The sequence below is a fragment of the Saccopteryx bilineata genome, chromosome 2, assembly GCF_036850765.1.
Source record: "Saccopteryx bilineata isolate mSacBil1 chromosome 2, mSacBil1_pri_phased_curated, whole genome shotgun sequence".
In the NCBI taxonomy this organism is placed as follows: domain Eukaryota; kingdom Metazoa; phylum Chordata; class Mammalia; order Chiroptera; family Emballonuridae; genus Saccopteryx; species Saccopteryx bilineata.
The window spans coordinates 288,006,237-288,026,743 of NC_089491.1; the positions used below are offsets into that span (position 1 = coordinate 288,006,237).

The 20,507-nt window shown below is 42.4% G+C and overlaps 1 protein-coding gene across 4 annotated transcripts in view; it reads left to right on the plus strand.

The window, feature by feature from the left end:
• The window catches only part of RALGPS2 (Ral GEF with PH domain and SH3 binding motif 2), a 138,516-nt gene extending 123,768 nt beyond the window's left edge, over positions 1 to 14,748 (plus strand). For all 4 annotated transcript variants that reach the window (XM_066261232.1, XM_066261231.1, XM_066261233.1 and 1 more), the window contains 3 exons: positions 2,250 to 2,355; positions 4,332 to 4,423; positions 6,599 to 14,748. In XM_066261232.1, coding sequence (XP_066117329.1) covers positions 2,250 to 2,355; positions 4,332 to 4,423; positions 6,599 to 6,628 — 228 coding nt within the window. In that variant the 3' untranslated portion in view covers positions 6,629 to 14,748. The remainder of the gene's footprint in view (positions 1 to 2,249; positions 2,356 to 4,331; positions 4,424 to 6,598) is intronic.
• The last annotated feature ends 5,759 nt before the right edge of the window (positions 14,749 to 20,507 follow it).

Genomic DNA, 20,507 nt, shown 5'->3' on the forward strand with positions numbered 1-20,507 from the left:
AACCTGAATCTGATTGTGAGGCAACAATCAAATCCAGATTGTGGGACATTCTACGAGATGACTGGCTTGCATTCTTAAAACCAAAATTTGACAGAGTAAACAGAGGAGAGGAGGACTGTTTTAAAGTAAAAGAGACTAGCCTGACCTGTGGTGGCGCAGTGGATAAAGCATCAACCTGGAATGCTGAGGTTGCTGGTTCGAAACCCTGGTCTTGCCTGGTCAAGGCACATATGGGAGTTGATGCATCCAGTTGATGCTCCTCCCACCCTTCTCTCTCTCTGTCTCTCCTCTCTCTCTCTCTCTCTCTGTCTCTCCCTCTCCTCTCTAAAAAATGAATAAATAAATTAATTAATTAAAAAAAATAAATAAATAAAGTAAAAGAGACTAAAGAGTCTTGCATGTGCCCAGGTTGAATCCTAGAGATCTTTTTTTTTTTTTTTAACAATAAAGCTCATAATTGGGACAACTGAAGAAAATTTCTATGGCTGTCTCTGTTAATTTCCTTAGATGTGATACATTGTGTTTATATAGGATTGTATTCTTAGGAGACAGCATGTTGAAATATAGGGGTCATTGTTATGGTGTCCGCAACTTGTATTTACCATCTTTTTTTTTTATTTCCGTTTTTTTTTTAGTGAGAGAGAGAAAGATGAGAGATTGAGAGATAAGAAGCATCAACTAGTAGTTGTGTTATTTTAGTTGTTCATTGATTACTTTCTCATACATGCATTGACCCAGGGGCTCAAGCCAAGGCAGTGACCTTGGGCTTCAAGCAAGCAACCATGGGATCATGTCTCTGATCCCGCACTCAAGCCAGTGAGCCTGCACTCAAGTCGATGAGGCAGCGACCTGGGGTCTTGAATCTGGGACCTTTGTGTCCCAGACCAATGGTCTATCCACCAGTCAGGCTGCAGCTTGTATTTAAATGCAAATACAAATGTAGATATATTGATAATCAAGGTAGCATTTTTTCAGCTTCTCTATAATTTTAACCTCTTCAAAATTACCATATTTTTTACTCCATAAGATGCACTTTCCCCCCTCCAAAAGCGAAGGGTAAAATGCTCGTGCATCATGTGGAGTGAAAAATACGGTATTTTATTAAATATTTTAATACACCATTTGGTTCAGAATATTTTTTTTCTTGTTTTCCTCCTTAAAATCCTAGGTGTGTCTTGTGGTCAGATGTGTCTTATGGAGCAAAAAATACGGTAAAAGCTAGAGGAGAAAAAAATCACTAATGAAAGCTTGCTTGTTTATGTATGTATATAAGTGTAGAAGGAGGAAGTCTGGAAGCCTACACACACATTTTTTTTTTTTACTCTCTAAAGTATACTTTTTTTTTTTGCATGAGAGCAGAGTAGGCTAAGAATATCTTTTTTCCCCCCAGAAATACAAGTAAGAATATGTTATTAAGAATTGTCTGATAGCACTGCTGATTTATGAACACCCCTATTACATTGTACACCTTAAACTTACATAGTGCTATATATCAATTATAGCAAAATGAACCTGGGGAAAAGATCACATCTCTTAAAATGCAGCTACATTTCCTATGAGAGAGGGGTGAGGGGTGGCACAGTAACAAATAAAAGAGCAGAGTGACTTTACCAGCCCACTGCCAGGTCCCAGTCCCTGGGCACCAGGACAGTTAGGTGCTGGTGCGGAGGTGAAGCTGGGAAAGATCTGAATGGCAGGGGACTCGCAGAAGGACGTGCCCAGGTGGACTTTAGTGACGAGAGGCCCAGAGTTACACAGCTCGCTTCTCACTAGGAGAAACTGAAAAGGTGCTCCCTGGCGCTTAAATGTGGCTCAGGATGGGCCATCAAAATCCCTGTTCATTGGCCCTGGCCAATTGGCTCAGCAGTAGAGCGTCGGCTCAGTGTGTGGAAGTCCCGGGTTCGATTTCCAGCCAGGGCACCCAGGAGAAGCGCCTATCTGCTTCTCTACCCTTCCCCCTCTCCTTCCTCTCCATCTCTCTCTTCCCCTCCCACAGCCAAGGCTCCATCGGAGCAAAGTTGGCCCAGGTGCTGAGGATGGCTCCATGGCCTCTGCTTCAGGCACTAGAATGGCTCCGGCTGCAACAAAGCAATGCCCCAGAGGGGCAGAGCATCGCCCCCTGGTGGGCATGCTGGGTGAATCTCAGTCAGGTGCAGGCAGGAGTCTGTCTCTCTGCCTCCCTGATTCTCACTTCAGAAAAATACAAAAAATAAGAAAAGATAACCATTCATCATCATTGTGTCTTTCAGTTCAAGTCCACATCAAATAAGACCGTGTCTGTAGTGGGCTGGATGGTGATGATGGCTGACGACCCAGAACACACAGATCTCTTCCTACTGACTGACTCTGAGAAAGGTGAATCAGTAGAATAACCAGGGGTGAAGGTACTACGTGTACGTCACTTTCCATAAGCCAAAACTTCATTTAACTGGGTTAACACGTGCTTGGGGGACATTTGTGTAGTTTTGTATTTTGGGAAATATTTGTCACAAAGTGAAGTGATGATCTCAGTATTTGTAGTTACCAGTTATTATCTATTAATTGCTTATTTAATAAGCTGATTTTTTTTTCTGCAGGGACATAAGCTTGAAATTAAAAATACAAGTACTCCCTAGAGAGCTAATAACCAGCGAGGGAGGGCAGGAGGGAAGGAGTTGATTGGAGATCATGGCCCACTGTCGCTCTCAAGTGTCAGTCATTTGCTATGCACTGTACCCCACATTTATACCCTGAATTAAATTGTCATTCTTAAGTTCTGAATGTGGCAGAGGTTTTTCTTTAACTGATTTTTATTCCATTACTTTTAATCAAATTAATTGCTTATTTGACTCAGAGCACTTTCCAAAGAAGTATAATTTTAATTACAATACTTTGAAATACTGTATAGCAGAGACATAAATAAAATCGTAGCAGCTTCTAAAGTGGACATGAGAGGGAGGAGGTTGGCCGTGTGGACTCAGACCCCTCCAGGCCCTCTCGAGTGTGTAGGGAACCTCAGGCAGTCACCAGGACAGAGCCTGACGTGGCTGCTGCTCGTACCTCACGACAGCTGCTGTCGGTGATGCCACTGAGGAAGCCAGCAAGGGTTCCTTCTTATCCGCTCAGAACTTCCGCTCTAGCACTCAACAACGAAATACCATGTTACCTTCTAGGGACTGGACAATTGGATAGTATTTTAACCTCTTCATTCAGAAAGTATTTTATGTCAACAGATAGTCTGTTTTAGGGTATTATGGCATTTAAATAAATATTTGGTAAAGACAAACCATTGTGTCTGAAAGTGTGAAAGCTAGTTGGGTGTTGGAATCTCAAAGAGGAGCCATGTGATGCCTGCAGACAGATCAAGCACCTGGGCCATGGAGAGCAGTTAGGAAGGGAAGTAGACGTTAGTAAGAATGGGAAATAAAAAGAACTTAGATCGATGAAAAAGAATAAAGCTGAACTTAAGGCAGTCTATAGTACATGAAGCCTTCCTTTTCTCAGTTTATTACCTTAATACATATAACTGTATAAACATTTTTGTTATGTGTCAGTCTTGTATAAGTATCGACATTAGGTTTACTAAGTATACACAACACAGATGAATTCTAATTTTCTAAAAGAGAAAAAGGTACCTCCTCATATTTTCCCTTTAAGCCCTAAACCCAGAAATCTGGAATAATTTTGACAGATGCAACTAAAAACTAAAGGCATGGCTGATACCGGTGTCAGCTGATTAATGCTTATTCACATTAAATAGCTAATGTCTAAGTATTAAACACTTAGGCTTTAAAGCACTTTGGCCTGTAAAAACTTCACATTAACATCTACTGCCTGACTCATGGTGGTGCAACAGATACAGTGCTGACCTGAAACCCTAAGGTCGCCGGTTCGAAACACTGGGCTCGCCCAGTCAAGGCATATAGAACAAGCAACCACTGAACAGCTAGAGTGAAACAACTACTTATGCGCACTCCCTCCCCCTGTAAAATCAATAAAGAAAATCTGTTTTAAAAATCTAATAGATCATCTAAGTAGTATTGAGAACCAATATTCTGTACCCTCATCCACACATATAAATCTAGAAAAGCCAAACAATTTTATTTAAAGCTATTTTATTCTGAAGAACACTTAGGAGACAAAATTACTTCTCTTCCAATTCCTTAAGTGCAGCCACATGAATGGAGCCGAGAGAACTCTCTGTATTGGAAAGGCGGGTGTTATGGAAATAGAATTCTGAAACTGAGAACTCTAGTCTTGTTTTATTTTGCACTTTGGTAGCTGGCAGAGTTATTGTTATATGTCAGCGTCCTAAAGTTTTGACTGTTTTCCATCTGTTTTTGATAATTTAGGAAACTCATACAAGTTCCAAGCCGGCAACAGGATGAATGCGTTGCTGTGGTTTAAGCACCTGAGCGCCGCCTGCCAGAGTGACAGACCCCAGGTGAGCGCCCCCCAGCCCCCAGTGTTCATAGCATGGGCACACTGTTAAGAGTTCCAAGGACTGGCCCTGGCCGGTTGGCTCAGCGGTAGAGCGTCGGCCTGGCGTGCGGGGGACCCGGGTTCGATTCCCGGCCAGGGCACATAGGAGAAGCGCCCATCTGCTTCTCCACCCTCCACCCCCTCCTTCCTCTCTGTCTCTCTCTTCCCCTCCCGCAGCCAAGGCTCCATTGGAGCAAAGATGGCCCGGGCGCTGGGGATGGCTCCTTGGCCTCTGCCCCAACGCTAGAGTGGCTCTGGTTGCGGCAGAGTGACGCCCTGGAGGGGCAGAGCATCGCCCCCTGGTGGGCAGAGCGGCTCCCGGTCGGGCGCATGCGGGAGTCTGTCTGACTGTCTCTCCCCGTTTCCAGCTTCAGAAAAATACAACAAAAAAAAAAAGTTCCAAGGACTAATTTTCTGAATGAAGTGGGAAAGGGGTTTTGTTTTTGTTCTTTTGTTGTTGACAGCAGCTAATAAGACACAAAGTTCGCATTTTGGTGAGGCAGGCAATAAATGAACAAATAAACATTCTAAGTAGTGAAAACTACACAAGAAAACAAAATAGGATTGTGTGATATAGAGTAATGGGAGAGGCAAGTTGAAATGAACAGGGGTGAGCAGCAAAGATCCCCCTAAGGAGGCGACATTGACATAAATGACAAGAAGGAAGAAGAGCCACGTGAAAATTAGGGGCCCAGAGTTCCTGCAGAGGGAATAGAGAGTGCAGGGGCTCTGAAGCTGCAATGAACTTAAGGTGTTTAAAATAAGGGAACATAGCCCGTGCTGGCGGAGTATAGTGAGAGGCACAGGAGATGCCACGGAAAAGAAAAGGCTTGCTGGAGGGGGAGAGCGGTTAAGCCACTTTCAAAGACAGAAATGACCACTGACATGTGAATAGCTCTACTAGCACAGCTCTGGAAGTTTGGTAGTAAAGCTTAAGAGCATTTTTTTAAATTTTTTATTCATTTTAGAGAGGAGAGGGAGAAACAGAGAGAGAGAGAGGACAGAGAGAGGGAAGGGGGGAGGAGCTGGAAGCATCAACTCCCATATGTGCCTTGGCCAGGCAAGCCCAGGGTTTCGAACCAGTGACCTCAGCATTTCCAGGTAGACGCTTTATCCACTGCGCCACCACAGGTCAGGCCAAGAGCATTTTTTAAAACATGGTGAAGCCATCTTTTAGTCCTTGACTGGAAAACTCATCAAATAATCTTTCTTTTTAAAAAAAAAAAGCCATTCTACTAAGAGCCATTCTTTCTCATTCATTCACTCGCTGAACATCTGCTGAGCCCTGTGTGCTAGACAGAAAAGATGCTGTCCTTACCCTTTCTCCCATCCGGATCTCACTTCACTAAACAGAGTATTAACTCATCTCAGTGATTTTTCTCCAAAAATGTTCTATCATATCCTATTGATTATTTACAAATGATTACAGTACCCTCTGTCATGTTCCTTTTTTAAAAAGATAGTTTAAGAGGGTCCAATATATGGTGACAGAGATTTGACTTTGGGTGGTAAACACACAGTGCACTTCAATAAATTTAATTTTTTTAAAAGATATTTTAGGTCAAAAAGATTTTAATATTTGGGCTCACTTAAAACAATGAGGAAAAATAAGAAATAGTACTTCAAAAAACAACTTTTAAGTGCTATCAGTTAGTGGATGGACCTACAGAGTTGTATATCAAGTGAAATAAGTCAGACAGAAAAAGACAAATGCCGTATGATTTCACTTCTTTGTGGAATCTAAAAAGAATAAACGAACAAACAAAACAGACACAGATTCTTAGACACAGAGAACAGACTGATGGTTGCCAGAGGGGAGGGGGTTTAGGGATCTGGGTGAAAAAGGTGAAGGGGTTAAGAAGTAAAATCGCCAGTTACCGAAAGCCGTGGGGATGTAAGTACAGCATAGGGAGCATTAGGGAATACAGTCAGTGCTACTGTAGTAACGGCGTAGGCTGCCCGGTGGGCACTAGGTGGGTACTGGGCTCATCAGGGGATCACTTAATATGTTATATAAATGTCTAATCAGGGGATTGTACACCTGGAACGAATACAATATTGAATGTCATTTGTAAATGGGAAAATATTTTTTATTTTTTAATAAAAATAAATATCATTTTGTAACACATTTGTTTAGGTTCCTACAAACTTGATGACTTTTGAGTAAAAGCCCAAGGAGGCGGAGAGGTGAACTATTGCTCCAGAGTGAGGGAGGGCCTGGCCGACGAGCGCCAGCTGAACACCAACCAGCCCTGGGCCAGGGGCGCCCAGGGCGTTCGGCTCAGCCTCCAGAGTTCCGAACCAAAAAAGCACTAACGTCAGGAAACGAAGTGAGACATCATTCCCAGACATCCAACTGGAGTTGCAAACAAACTGCCATGGACCACGCTCCTTATCCCTGAACTGACTGACCTGTGGAAACCACTGCCTTAAAGAATGAAAGGAAAACCAACGTGAAACACCAAGTAGTGTGTGTGAATCCTCTGGCGGTGCTGTGCTTGGAATAGATCGTAGCTAATTTGCATTTCTTTTAACTTTGTACTAATTTTGGGGGGCGGGAGAGTTGCCTTTTTTAGATAAACTTTAAAAAGGAAAAACATATCTCTTAACAGGTTACGTCAAGAGCTGGTTTCGAACCGAGGTGTAAGACTATTCTGCAAGCAGGGCCCTCCCCATGGCCTCCCCAAACGCCTTGGGGCTCCGGCCTCACCTGCGTGCCCACAGCAAGTGTGTAGGAATCAGAAATGCTGTCATGAGAGTCGTAGGGTCTTTGTCGGGACTTTGGGAGGGTTTTTGTTTGGTTTTGGATGAGGGAAGATATTTTTAAACACTAAACTTCTGAAATTTAGTACTGTATGGGAAACATGACTTCCTGCAGGAGGCATAAAGGCTGGCTGTTCACACGCCAGACTGTTTTTTTTTCAAATGGACTCCAGAAAACACAGTTGTTTCTAACTGGGTGTGAGAGGAGCCCTCTGTATGAATTTATTGCAGGACTCCAGACCTGCTTGTAGAGAACAGACTCCCAGCCCCGCAGTTCCCCGAGGTCTTACGTCAGTACAGTTTCCAGTTGAGTTGGATTCTCTTCTCTACCTGTCACAGGTGTTTTTTTTCATCCAGGTGATAAATTGATCTTTTCTTTTACATTGTTTATTGTGCACAATGCCAGTTTTTTTATTATTCATTTTCATTATTTTTGTTCACAATGAGATTCAGGGTCCCATTTGTTTCACAGAGATTCCCCATCTATATGTATGTATTATAAAGCATACAAAATAATTTTAAAAGGGGGAAAGCTGAAGGATTGAGATCCTAGGAACTTAAAGTATCAAAACTCTCCTTCTTCATAATACAACTTCCCTTTATTGCAAATCATTGTCCTGAAAACATACTATATACAAATATAGGGCATGAAACCATAGTTTGTCTATAGTTGACCAAGCAGTTTTATGGGAAGGCTCTCTATGCAGTAATGCATTCAGTATCCCATATAAATGTTGAATTACCCAAAAAATAAAAGAAGAAGAATTGAAGATAGGAAGCTTTAGAGCTTTAACAAAAAATGGCACTTGGACAAAGGCAATGTGATGAGTGTTATAAACTTGAGACATCGTGTTAGCAGTGGCCCAGAGAAAGCAGGGCTTTCTCACTGGGTATCTTCTACAAGGTTTCTGTTACTTGAGGCCTCACAAAAAAACTTCTCACTTTTGTAGTCTTAGAAAATGTTATGCTTTTTTATCATAAGTATTTTATTCTTTAACCCATGAAACTTCAGTAGAAAATATTGCCCACAGAATAACTAGCTAAAGAAATTAAAAATCTATCCAAAGGGAAGCAGAAGAGCTTTTCTAAGTGCTGAGTTTTTAAATTTAGTTTTCTGTTTCAAAAAGATATTAAGAGTTCAGATATCTTTCTCATGTGGCACACTTAGAAATACCATTATTTCTGGCCCATGGAAAGGGACACGGGCCAGAGAGGGCTGAGCGTTGCCCGAGTTGGACAGTTTTTCAGCAAACGGCCTCTCCAGCGTAACCCACGTTGGGTGTGTGGACAGACGCTGCCTGTGTAGCCAGCAGTATTACCATGTAGACCTTGCACATCTTTCTTTTGTTTTGCATTTTGAAAAAAATTCTTCATTTGTTTATGACTCTTCAGAAATGAGTGTTTTTAACAGTGTATGTGCTTTTTAAAACTATTATGTATGGAGAACCCTGTGGATTTTTTTATTATTTTGTCTGTCGTAAATAAGCTAAAGTGGACAAGTCACAGGTCAGCCATATCTGTGCAGCTTGCACCTGGAAGTCAGAGCCTGATGTTGCACGGTTTTGCCAAAGAGGGAGCTAAACTGGAAGATGTGTTTCATATTTTCAGCCCTAAACGTGAAAGGATGCCTGCACAGTGGAAGAATAATGTTCAAATCGGACCATAGTCCGCAGGTAGCATCGTGACCTCTGACTGACTGAGACTCTTAGCACAGCTGGCACAGAATTCCTTGCCTTTGTTTTTCTGTATTCAAATTTGTCTATTCAGAAGATGAGTCATTGCTTTTTAAAGATTATTTTAGCATTTGAAGCAAATGGAAACCAGTAAGAGGAGTTAAAAATAACATAGGTAAATTTTTTTATCTATAATTTACCACATGATATCTAATAATAATTCAAGCAAAGAAAATATGTCACCAAAATATGTTAAGTATTTAGATAGTTTATTAGTGGGATGATGAATTTCTTTCCCTCTTTTTAGGCCTACCTTTCATAAATTAGTAAATGGGTGATTCAGAGCTTGAAATGTCTTATCAGTAGTAAGTTCATTTGTTTCTCTTAGCCAAGAAGAACTCATAGATATGATCATTTAAATGTAAGCTAGTTTATGACAAGCATAATGGTTGGTATATTCTATGGCCCAGTGTATTAGAACATAGTACTAGCCAAAATATAATTTTAAGATATATCTCATTTAACAGTTTATTTAAACATGGAAGCTTATTTTTAATATGGAAGTAACTACCAGTTTTTAAAATATGACTATAAAGCAAACTACATAATGACCTTCTAGAGCACTATTTTTTATCTCGTTCCCCCTCTGTGTTTGGGCTCTGCTTATTTTTTCAAAAGTATTATTTTTTTACTGTAACCTCCAGAATGTAAGAGTTAGAAGAGAATTCATCAAACACACCTTCCTATTTTGTTTTCTTTGCTCTGTAAATACTGTTTGTACAAACATTACAAGGAGGGATCCAAACAATTTGAGTTTGAGTATTTTGTTTTCTCTAGGCCTGTGCTTCAATGACAGATGTTTTCCCTGTGTGGAAAATGCCATAGATGATTGCACTACCTTCTGTATGGACTGTCTTGGTATTCGGTCTGTCTGTGTGTTGAGAGGGTGTTTATAGCCGCAGAGTTTTCATAAGTGGCTTTATTCCTCTTCTAGAGGATTTATCAAGGAGACCAGGAGCACTGTTGTTATGGAAGGAAAAAAAATGTTTACAGTATATAGTGTACACTCTGTAGGTTAGTTGAAACTGGGGCCCTCTGCTGATCTTTTTTTTTTTTTTTTTTTTTTTTCTCATTTTTCTGAAGCTGGAAACAGGGAGAGACAGTCAGACAGACTCCCGCATGCGCCCGACCGGGATCCACCCGGCACGCCCACCAGGGGCGATGCTCTGCCCACCAGGGGGCGATGCTCTGCCCATCCTGGGCATCGCCATGTTGCGACCAGAGCCACTCTAGCGCCTGGGGCAGAGGCCACAGAGCCATCCCCAGCGCCCGGGCCATCTTTGCTCCAATGGAGCCTTGGCTGCAGGAGGGGAAGAGAGAGACAGAGAGGAAAGCGCGGCGGAGGGGTGGAGAAGCAAATGGGCGCTTCTCCTGTGTGCCCTGGCCGGGAATCGAACCCGGGTCCTCCGCACGCTAGGCCGACGCTCTACCGCTGAGCCAACCGGCCAGGGCCCTCTGCTGATCTTTTGAGATTAATAGAAATTACTTGGCCAAATGACTTGAGCAGAAGTCTTTCTTCGTATTTTTTTCCTTTTTATCAGTTAATCTGTAAGCTATATGCCTTTACTACTGAAAACAAAACTATAGGGCATTGTACTAATTGGAAATTAATAATAATAGTAGATTTACTCCATGAAGCTTTTTAAGAGTATATCTACCTTTGACTTTCTTACTGTTTTGTTTTTTACAACAAATTAATATACATTTATTGGGTGGAAAACAGGGAAAGGAAAAGATGAGCTGGTTCTGTACTGATATCAGAGTTCATAAAAGGATAAACTCAGGTCCAAAATCTTCAGCCCTCATCAAAGACTTTATGTTCTGATAACTGTGGAAACAGGCCAGCCCGAGTGCCGGGCTCAGGGAATCACGGTGGTAGAGCGATCAGCCAAGGCCCTCTGTCAAGGGCATCACTTTCTCTCTAGGTCAGCATGATACTTCTTGGGCACAAGTCTAAGATTCTGTTTTCTCTCCCACTTATGTAGAACAGACTGGTTGGACATGGCATCATGCCTTTTGTCTTCATCCTGTTCTGATTCCACACTGGCTTCTTTCAGTTTATTCTCCGTTGCCTCTTTACATGTCATCAGGTATCTGACAGTTTCTTCCAATTTCCAGCACCGGTGCTCCAGCCCAGCCTTATTGGCCGCTCTGTCTCCAGCTGCGTCTCCTGCTGCTTGTTCCGCGCCAAGGTGTCACACTGGCTCCGGGCCAGCAGCTGCTTCTCCTTCTGTAGGTTCATCATTTCAGATACAAGCCTCTGGATACTCAACGACTGTCCAGAGTTTTTCTTCTGATATTGATACTTAATTAGCTCCATGTGCTTCAATTCTGTTTCTATTTGCTTCATCCTCTCTCTATTCTGAGTATTATTCACCCTAGTTGACAAGTGGAGCTTCGTTTGGGCCTTTTGCGTCTTCATCTTCTCCTTGTCAGGTAGCTTTTCTCGCTCTGTAGGTTTCTGCCGTAGCTCGCATTGGTACGGGATACTTCCCCCGATCTGCAGTTGGCTTCATTGAGGGATTTCTTCAGCTGTTGCGGTTTAGCCACGACAAGTCTATTATGGGGTCTTCGAACGGGAAAAGGTATGGAATTAAATAGAGACTTAAAGATATATAAATAGATGGGTTTTGGAGGACGGCATGGCTCAAACAAGGGGTTACTTGGTCTGCTGAAGGCCCATGGTCAAGACACGTACGAGAAGGCAACCAATGAACAATTAAGGTGTTTCAGTGCTCATTGTTTCTGAGCCGATGCAATGCCCGCTTCCCAAAGTGCATTAATCTTTACTCAGGGGAAAACGTGGTTCATTAGCAATTCAGTTGTTTCCAAAACAACTCAAAGACAACCCCTACCATACCATTTTAATCTAACTTTACCCCAGTAAGAAACTGGCTTCCAGCCTCTCTGGAGAACATGGGTGGGTCATGCAAGAATAAGGTGTAGCTCTTTCTAAACTAGGCAGGTGAAGTGGGGGGTTGGGCCCAGCACCTCTTTCCCCTAGATATGTCCGAATTGCAAAATACCCTGTTTATATTTTGGTCCCCAACAGATCCCCCTTCTGTATTTTTTAAAATTTCAATTTGTATGTTGTGATTTATATACTCATTTGAATTTCCATGTTCATTTGGAGGCAGATTGGAAAAATATAAAATAAACAACAAAATTAAAATAGCCAGTGCTAATGGATACTGTAACAAGTGTCCTAATACAATTAATGATTAAAGCCTATTAGATTATTAAGCAAAGTCTTATACAACAGGATCTAAAATAAATTTTTTTTTTTTTTTTTTTTTTTTACAGAGACAGGAGAGAGTCAGAGAGAGGGATAGACAGGGACAGACAGACAGGAACGGAGAGATTAGAAGCATCAATCATTAGTTTTTCGTTGCGCATTGGAACACCTTAATTGTTCATTGGTTGCCTTCTCATACGTGTCTTGACCATGGGCCTTCAGCAGAATGAGTAACCCCCTGCTCGAGCCAGTGACCTTGGACTCAAGCTGGTGACCTCGGAGTCTCGAACCTGGGTCTTCCACATCCCAGTCCGATGCTTTATCCACTGCGCCACCGCCCAGTCAGGCTAAATTCTTACAGTTTTAAATGTCCCTAACATGTTAATGTAATTTCACCAAGTCCATGTTGACATTATTATTGCTTCATATAATTTGTAAATGTAACCCAACCCCACTTCAGTCTGAGAACTGTCCCAAGGAGCAGGAGTCATGCACATTTAGGAAAAATCCACAAGGCACTGGAGTTGTGGTCACATTTCCACACTTTGCAGCTAGAGTCCAGCCCCAATGACCACTGCTTCTAGCTGGCAATGATTCAGGTAGACTGGAAAAGCCATTTGCAGCATGTGTGGAGACAGAGTTCCGTTTTCTTTAAACTGGAGAGATGAACCCAGGGTGCCTTTCTTTGGAACTTTGCAATCGTGTTAAAGAGAACCTTGGGATATACTATGTTGGGTGGCAGAGGTAAATCTGTCTAAATTAGGAGCAGGTCCCAGCCTAAAATAGGCACGGTGCATTGAGGCAAGAGGAATATAGGAGACACTATATATTACAGCAGCAGAAAATAAGACTGTTAATACCCACAACAGAGATTTTCAAGGGATGAATAAAAACCCAAATATTTAGGCAAGGCATAGTAAGTGGCCTTGTGTCCACAAGCAACAAGATTAGTTTACCTGCTACTTGGAAGAAATACCGTAGGCTCATCCATAGTGACGTGAGATGGGGCCGCAAGCCCTGGGAACCTTCAGCCTTCAGTGGCAAGTCCCAGCAGGCTGGGCAAGGTTAGGTCACAGGTGGCTGGAGCAGGGCTAGAAGAGACTGAACCTTCCCTTAGAGGAGCAAGGGGGCAGCTTACCTTTCAGTGTCCCTTTTTCCCCACAGCAAAGGCATGTCCCTGGTGGGGGCCGAGAAACCTGGCAGGCTTTAGCTCAATGACCTTCCTTTCCACTCTTGAAGCAGGGCCTTGATGGAGTCCTATGAAGCCCCTTCAGGGCATTGGAGCCTTTAAGGGCATATGCCAAGAGCTGGTATTTTTCCTGATTTCTTTTGGGCTCTGTTCCTCTTGGTTATTATAGACCTTAAAATCCATGCTTAGAAGATCTCGCTGAGGGGGTTGAGGGTCCTCATCCACCTGTATAAACTTTTTCTGTATATTTGGAATTATTTGGAAAAAAGACAAAACAGTGTTATTAGCTGGATCAAATAAAAGAGGGTAGAAGTTTGCAAGAGAAAGAGGTTTGGCATTTCCTGTAGGATTCCAGAGTCTCTCAGCTGCTGAATAACCCTGTACATCAGCATTCAAAAGAAATTTTTTAAAGTAAAAAGCATGATAAGATTTGCAGGAGTTCCAGGATATGACTTCCCCCCTCTGTTTTTTTATATTATTTATAATTGACTTTTAAGCATTTGTTGAACATACTTTTGAATATTTTAATTTTTAAAATTGTAAGAAATATTTGTTTTTATGTTAATTTTTAATAAAATATAGTAAATGTATTTTCAAGTAATATTTTCTTTTTTGTTTGTTTGTTTTTGTTGTTGTTTTTTGCATTTTTCTGAAGCTGGAAATGGGGAGGCAGTCAGACAGACTCCCTCATGCGCCCAATCGGGATCCACCCGGCACGCCCACCAGGGGGCGATGCTCCGCCCATCCGGGGCGTCGCTCTGCTGCAATCAGAGCCATTCTAGCACCTGAGGCAGAGGCCACAGAGCCATCCTCAGCGCCCGGGCAAACTTTTGCTCCAATGGAGCCTTGGCTGCGGGAGGGGAAGAGAGAGACAGAGAGGAAGGAGAAGGGGAGCGGTGGAGAAGCAGATGGGCGCTTCTCCTGTGTGCCCCGGCCGGGAATCGAACCCGGGACTCCCGCACGCCAGGCCAACGCTCTGCCACTGAGCCAACGAGCCAGGGCCAATATTCCCATATTTATAAAAACATTTCTACCCCATTAATTAATAGGCAATTTAAAGAGCATATTAAAGTTGGAAAATTCTAGTGTGGCTTATTTTTTTATATTAAAAAGAATTTACACCTTTGTTAGGTAAATTTATTTTGTTTTAAGCTTTGCAGTTGCAGCAAGCAGCCTGAAGTTTGAAGTAGTTTAGCCAAAATTAGTAAGTCTTTAGGATTTATATTTCATTCTATTTAAATTTAAATGAGCATGTTTTATTTTTTAATTAAAATTAAAAATTTGTAGGGATAATATTATTTAGTTTTTTTTATTAAAGCTGGCATTACTAATTTTTGCATGCAAGAATTCAGACCTTAAAAAATCACATTTAGGCCCTGGCCGGTTGGCTCAGTGGTAGAGCGTTGGCCTGGCGTGCAGAAGTCCCGGGTTCGATTCCCGGCCAGGGCACACAGGAGAAGCGCCCATCTGCTTCTCCATCCCTCCCCCTCTCCTTCCTCTCTGTCTCTCTCTTCCCCTTCCGCAGCGAGGCTCCATTGGAGCAAGGATGGCCCGGGCGCTGGGGATGGCTCCTTGGCCTCTGCCCCAGGCGCTAGAGCGGCTCTGGTCGCAACAGAGCGACCCCTCGGAGGGGCAGAGCATCGCCCCCGGTGGGCAGAGCATCGCCCCTGGTGGGCATGCCAGGTGGACCCCGGTCGGGCGCATGCGGGAGTCTGACTGTCTCTCCCTGTTTCCAGCTTCATAAAAATACAAAAAAAAAAAAAAAAAGCAAAAAAAAAAATCACATTTAGACAACATTAAACAAAAACCAAATATAAACAAAAATTAGACAAAGTAAACAAATTAGAGAGAAACCCGGGATTTTAGAGATTAGAACGTGGCTTGTTTGATTTTATGTAGGGCTATTTTAATAGGAACATAAAGGATAGAAACTAAACAGAACTCTCTCGAAAAGTTTCAAGAATGGCTGTATATGAGATTTTGTTTAGCTATATTTAAGTAGGCGTTTTTTTTACCCTTTTATTAAGCATAGAACAGGAAAGGAATGTAACTTTAAAAAGCATTTTAGCTTTCTAATTATTTTTAAATTTTAATAGCTGCTACAATTGGCAGCCAAAATTCCTTTTTTTTTTTTTTTTTTGTATTTTTCTGAAGCTGGAAACGAGGAGAGACAGTCAGACAGACTCCCGCATGCGCCCAACCGGGATCCACCCGGCACGCCCACCAGGGGCGATGCTCTGCCCACCAGGGGCGAAGCTCTGCCCACTAGGGGGCGATGCTCTGTCCCTCCGGGGTGTCGCTCTGCCGAGGCCAGAGCCACTCTAGCGCCTGGGGCAGAGGCCAAGGAGCCATCCCCAGCGCCCGGACCATCTTTCCTCCAATGGAGCCTCGGGGCCATCTTTGCTCCAATGGAGCCTCGGCTGCGGGAGGGGAAGAGAGAGACAGAGAGGAAGGAAAGGGAAGTGGAGAAGCAAATGGGCTTCTCCTATGTGCCCTGGCCAGGAATCGAACCCAGGTCCCCTGCACGCCAGGCCGATGCTCTACCACTGAGCCAACCGGCCAGGGCTGAAAATTACTTTAATCCCCGCTTAATGGCAGATTTAGCTTATTTAGGAGGGGGATGCTTCTCCCCCGCCGCTCCGGGTCTGCCCTGCCCATCACGGCTGGAGTCCCCAGCAGGCCTCGCATTGGCACCCTGCTCAGGTTAAGGCAGCAGTATTTTCCATGGCTTTTTTGAATTCTTTGCCCTTCGGCATTATATGTAGACTTAAACTCATTCACCCAGTGTTTCCCTTTTCTACAATGTGGGCAAAGGTCTGGATTTTTAGGAGCCATTTGGGCTTGAAAAAGAGGCCGAGGATGATTTTCGGGAGGAGCAAGGCAGTTTCTAGCAAAATGCCCCAAATCCTCGCATTGTAAATAAAATAAGATCCACTAGCATAAATATTTCCCTGATTTAATTTCTTTTCATTTGTTTTGCCTTTTATCAAAATACCCTGGAATTCTTACCCTAACGCCTGTGGCAAAAGCAAGACCTTCCATGTATGAAGGCCTAATATTAGTACATATTTCTATATAAACTTTTTTACTACTATTCCTTTAACTTCTGGAATCAGTTGTGAAACAAATTCTTGATATTGCTTATCAGGACTTTGCCTGATATTGCTGAATTCCTCCATTTCTTCCCTTGCATTTCGAGCTTGATCCAAAGCTTGTTGGAGCGGGGATTTTCAAGGGTCTGAGACAAAGACCTTGGGAGCAGAGGGTAGCGGAGGCACAAAGTTTAAAATGGCCACAGCTATGATATTCTCAACTCCAGAGTTATTCCCAGATTACAAGTTCTTCTCATATTTACATTCCTCTGTTTTTACCTTATTTTGATTAAACAACTTATTCTCAAATAAAAACATTTGTACAAAAAGAAAAAGGTCCCTCACTTTTGAACCTATTTGTCTCATGGTTATTTACTCCCAAATTACTTTATTATTATACTCTCCCCCCACACTATACTTTACTCTCTAAAAGCTTTACTCTCTAAAAGCTTTATACTTACTTCATGTGCACATTTTTGGGGAGTTCCATTACCTCTCCTCTTTCCCTTTTTCGATGGCCTCACGTATGGGCGCCAATTGTTACGGTCTATAGCCACGACGAGTCTATTACGGAATCTGTCTTCGAATGGGAAAAGGTATGGAATTAAGTAGAGACTTAAAGATACACACATACAGATGGTTTTGGGAGGACAGCATGGCCAACAGTCTCTACTGTTCCTGATCTGATGCAACACCCGCTCCCCAAAGTGCATCAGTCTTTATTCAGGGAAAAACATGGTCCATTAGCAATTCAATTGTTTCCAAGACAACTCAAAGACAACCCCTACCATACAATTCAAATCTAACTTTACACCAATAAGAAACTGGCTTCCAGCCTCTTCCAAAAAACACACGTGGGACAAGTGAGAATTAGGTATAGCACTTTCTTAACTAGGCAGGTGAGGTGGAGGGTCGGACCCAGTCACCTCTGTTCCCTAAATATATCCAAATTACAAAATACCCTAATTATATTTCGGTCCCCAACAGGTATCTGACAGTTTCTTCCAAGTTCCAGCACCGGTGCTCCAGCCCAGCCTTATTGGCCGCTCTGTCTCCAGCTGCATCTCCTGCTGCTTGTTCCGCGCCAAGGTGTCACACTGGCTCCGGGCCAGCAGCTGCTGCTTCTTCTGTAGGTTCATCATTTCAGATACAAGCCTCTGGATACTCAACGACTGTCCAGAGTTTTTCTTCTGATATTGATACTTAATTAGCTCCACATGCTTCAATTCTGTTTCTATTTGCTTCATCCTCTCTCTATTCTGAGTATTATTCACCTTAGTTGACAAGTGGAGCTTCGTTTGGGCCTTTTGCATCTTCATCTTCTTGCTACTGTCCAGTAGCTTTTCTCGCTCTGTAGGTTTCTGCCGTAGCTCGCGTTGGTACGGGATACTTCTGCCGATCTGCAGTTGGCTCATTGAGGGATTTCTTCAGCTGAGTGTACTTGTTCTCAGAGCCTTATTCAATTTGTGTAGATGGTCATTCTGTGCATTGGTTTCAGTAAACGAATGTAGCTGTTCTTGTAGCTGTTTAACTTTTATCTGGAGTTTTCCCTTTTCCTAGGCTAGTTTATTTTTACTCTCAGTAATTTTCCCAAGACCTTTTCCACCTCTGCTGGGCAAGCCCATCATAATCAGATGTGTCTTGCTGAAGTTCTAGGCAAGCCAACTGATCTTCCAGGTGCTTACTCTTTTCCTCCAGAATCTACAGGTTGTGGGTTAATGCATTTATATCTACCAGGGGTGTCTGGGCTCTTGTAGGTCATCAGCCTACAGAGAGACCTCCCGATCCTATCCTTTTTCTCTATTTCTTCATTCTCCACCGTTCTACCTCAGGACCTGGTCAAATACAAGTCACACTGATTCACGGCACTTCACATTTAATAATACTGACTCTAATTCTACCCTTACTTGAATAAACAAAACTAATAAAATAACCGGTATGGCAGAGAGAGCATGTTTAGGTTGCCATAGGTAAGTAATTGCTAGTGTGGGCATCTGGAAAGACAGCTTGCCATATGTAACCTGTTTTGTTTTTGTTCTTTGAGGAACATTCCTTTAAACCCAGTTTTTAAGCCACCATGTTATCATCTTCTGCAAACAAGGGGTACCAGTGTTGCATAACAGAAAATAATCTTTAATAAAAGAAATCCTCTGCTTCAAAGGTTTTTGAAATAAGTGGACCCCTTTTTGGAAGTGAAGATGAACCCGACCGTGTGCTGGTGGAACAGGAACAGCACAGCTGTTGCCTGAACAGACCGTGTGAAGCAAGTGCTGAGGTTTGCCTGACTTTTTCAGTGATCTTGTTGGGTTTATTTTATTTTCTCTCTCTGTCTTTTGCTTTTTGTTTGTTTGTTTGTTTTCTTCCAAATATCTTACAACACAGTGGTACTGTTTTTTTCTAAGCTTTGAGATACAAACACTGTTATTTAATCACATTGATGATAATTATTTTCCAGGTGAAGTCAGCCTTTTCAAAATGACTTAGTTTTTGCTCCCTGAAAAATGACTTGTGTCGAAAGTGATTATTTTTTGTTTTTTGTCTAGAAGATTCTAAGGAAAGAGATCAGGGCATGCAAACTCTTGAGCTTATTGAAAGCAATTTCATTACACTGGTATCTGAAGTTGTAGTGTGGGGAGAATTTGGTCAGTGCCTTATCAATCTGAAGACCAATGATAGGGCATCGAGGCTGACAGTGGTCGTTTGCCCTCTCACTCCTTTGTCTCAGGAGTGCGTGCTATCTGTTCCTCTCTCCACCAGCTCACTGTCTCCCGGCCAGTCTAGGGAAGTCTGTGCGTATACCGCTAGGAAACTGTTGTCATCCTCCATGGTTTGGAGTCCTTTTAGACAAGTTTCCTCCCTGCTCCTCTCCTTCCGGGTAGGAGATTAAAAATCCACCTCCGTCACACAGGAGATGAGCACCCTTTAAGAACAGCTTGGAAGAGCACCCATTGTGTTGAGCTTATTTTTACTTCATGTTGTTGATGTTGTTGTTTTGAGCATACACTTAATTATAAGGCCTTTCAGAAAAATCTCTAGCCTGACCTGTGGTGGCGCAGTGGATAAAGCATCGACCTGGAAATGCTGAGGTCACTAATTCAAAACCCTGGGCTTGCCTGGTTAAGGCACATATGGGAGTTGATGCTTCCTGCTCTTCCTTCTCTCTCTTTCTCTATCCCTCTCTCTCTCTCCTCTCTAAAATGAATAAAAAATAAAAAGAGAATGATTTTTAAAAAATAAAGAAAAATCTCTAAAGGAGTATGATACAGCTAGAAAAGTTTGGGTATTATAAAAGCTATTGAAGTCTGGTAATGAGAGTCCCTTTGGCCAGAAATGAGATTTATTTTGGTTCATTCATGTGTTTTAAGACTGAGAACAGACAAGCAGGCACTTCTTGCTTATCTGAGAACATGATAGTAGGAAAGTGAAAACAACTCTAATATATAAATAAAAGGGAAGTTAAGAGACTAAACTAGCTTTGCCAGTAAAAGCAAAACTTGGAGACATGCTGCTAGTTTCAAAGATATTAAAGAGCTTGTCTGTTCCAGAGCAGGCATGGGCTTTAAAGTCTCATGAAGGGTTAACTGGTCCTTGAGGGTTCATTATTAGCAGAATTTAAATTTTGATTCTAGTCATTTGGATTGCCAAGGTGCGGTGAGATGAAGGGAATGGACAATTAATTAGAGTGCTTTGAGATTGAAGTTTTGTTTTCTTAATAGACAGGCAGGAATCTCCATAAATATTAGCCATGCTTCAGATACCAGATAAAGAAATACTGAGTTTCCCTGAAGCGATCACCTATTAAAACTATTCACAAATATAGTCCAATCATTATTGACTTGTTAGGTCTGATCAGAAGTCACCAGACTGTCAAGTTGCTACATGTTGATTCTTGACAGATTCATTGTTTTGCAGCCTACTGACGTGTGGGTGTGGGGGGGAGGGGGGACTCATTCACAGTGTAATCTGAAGGAGACAGCTGTCTGTGGGGACACATATCCCGTGATGACTATATGCAGGAAAACACAAGCCATTTT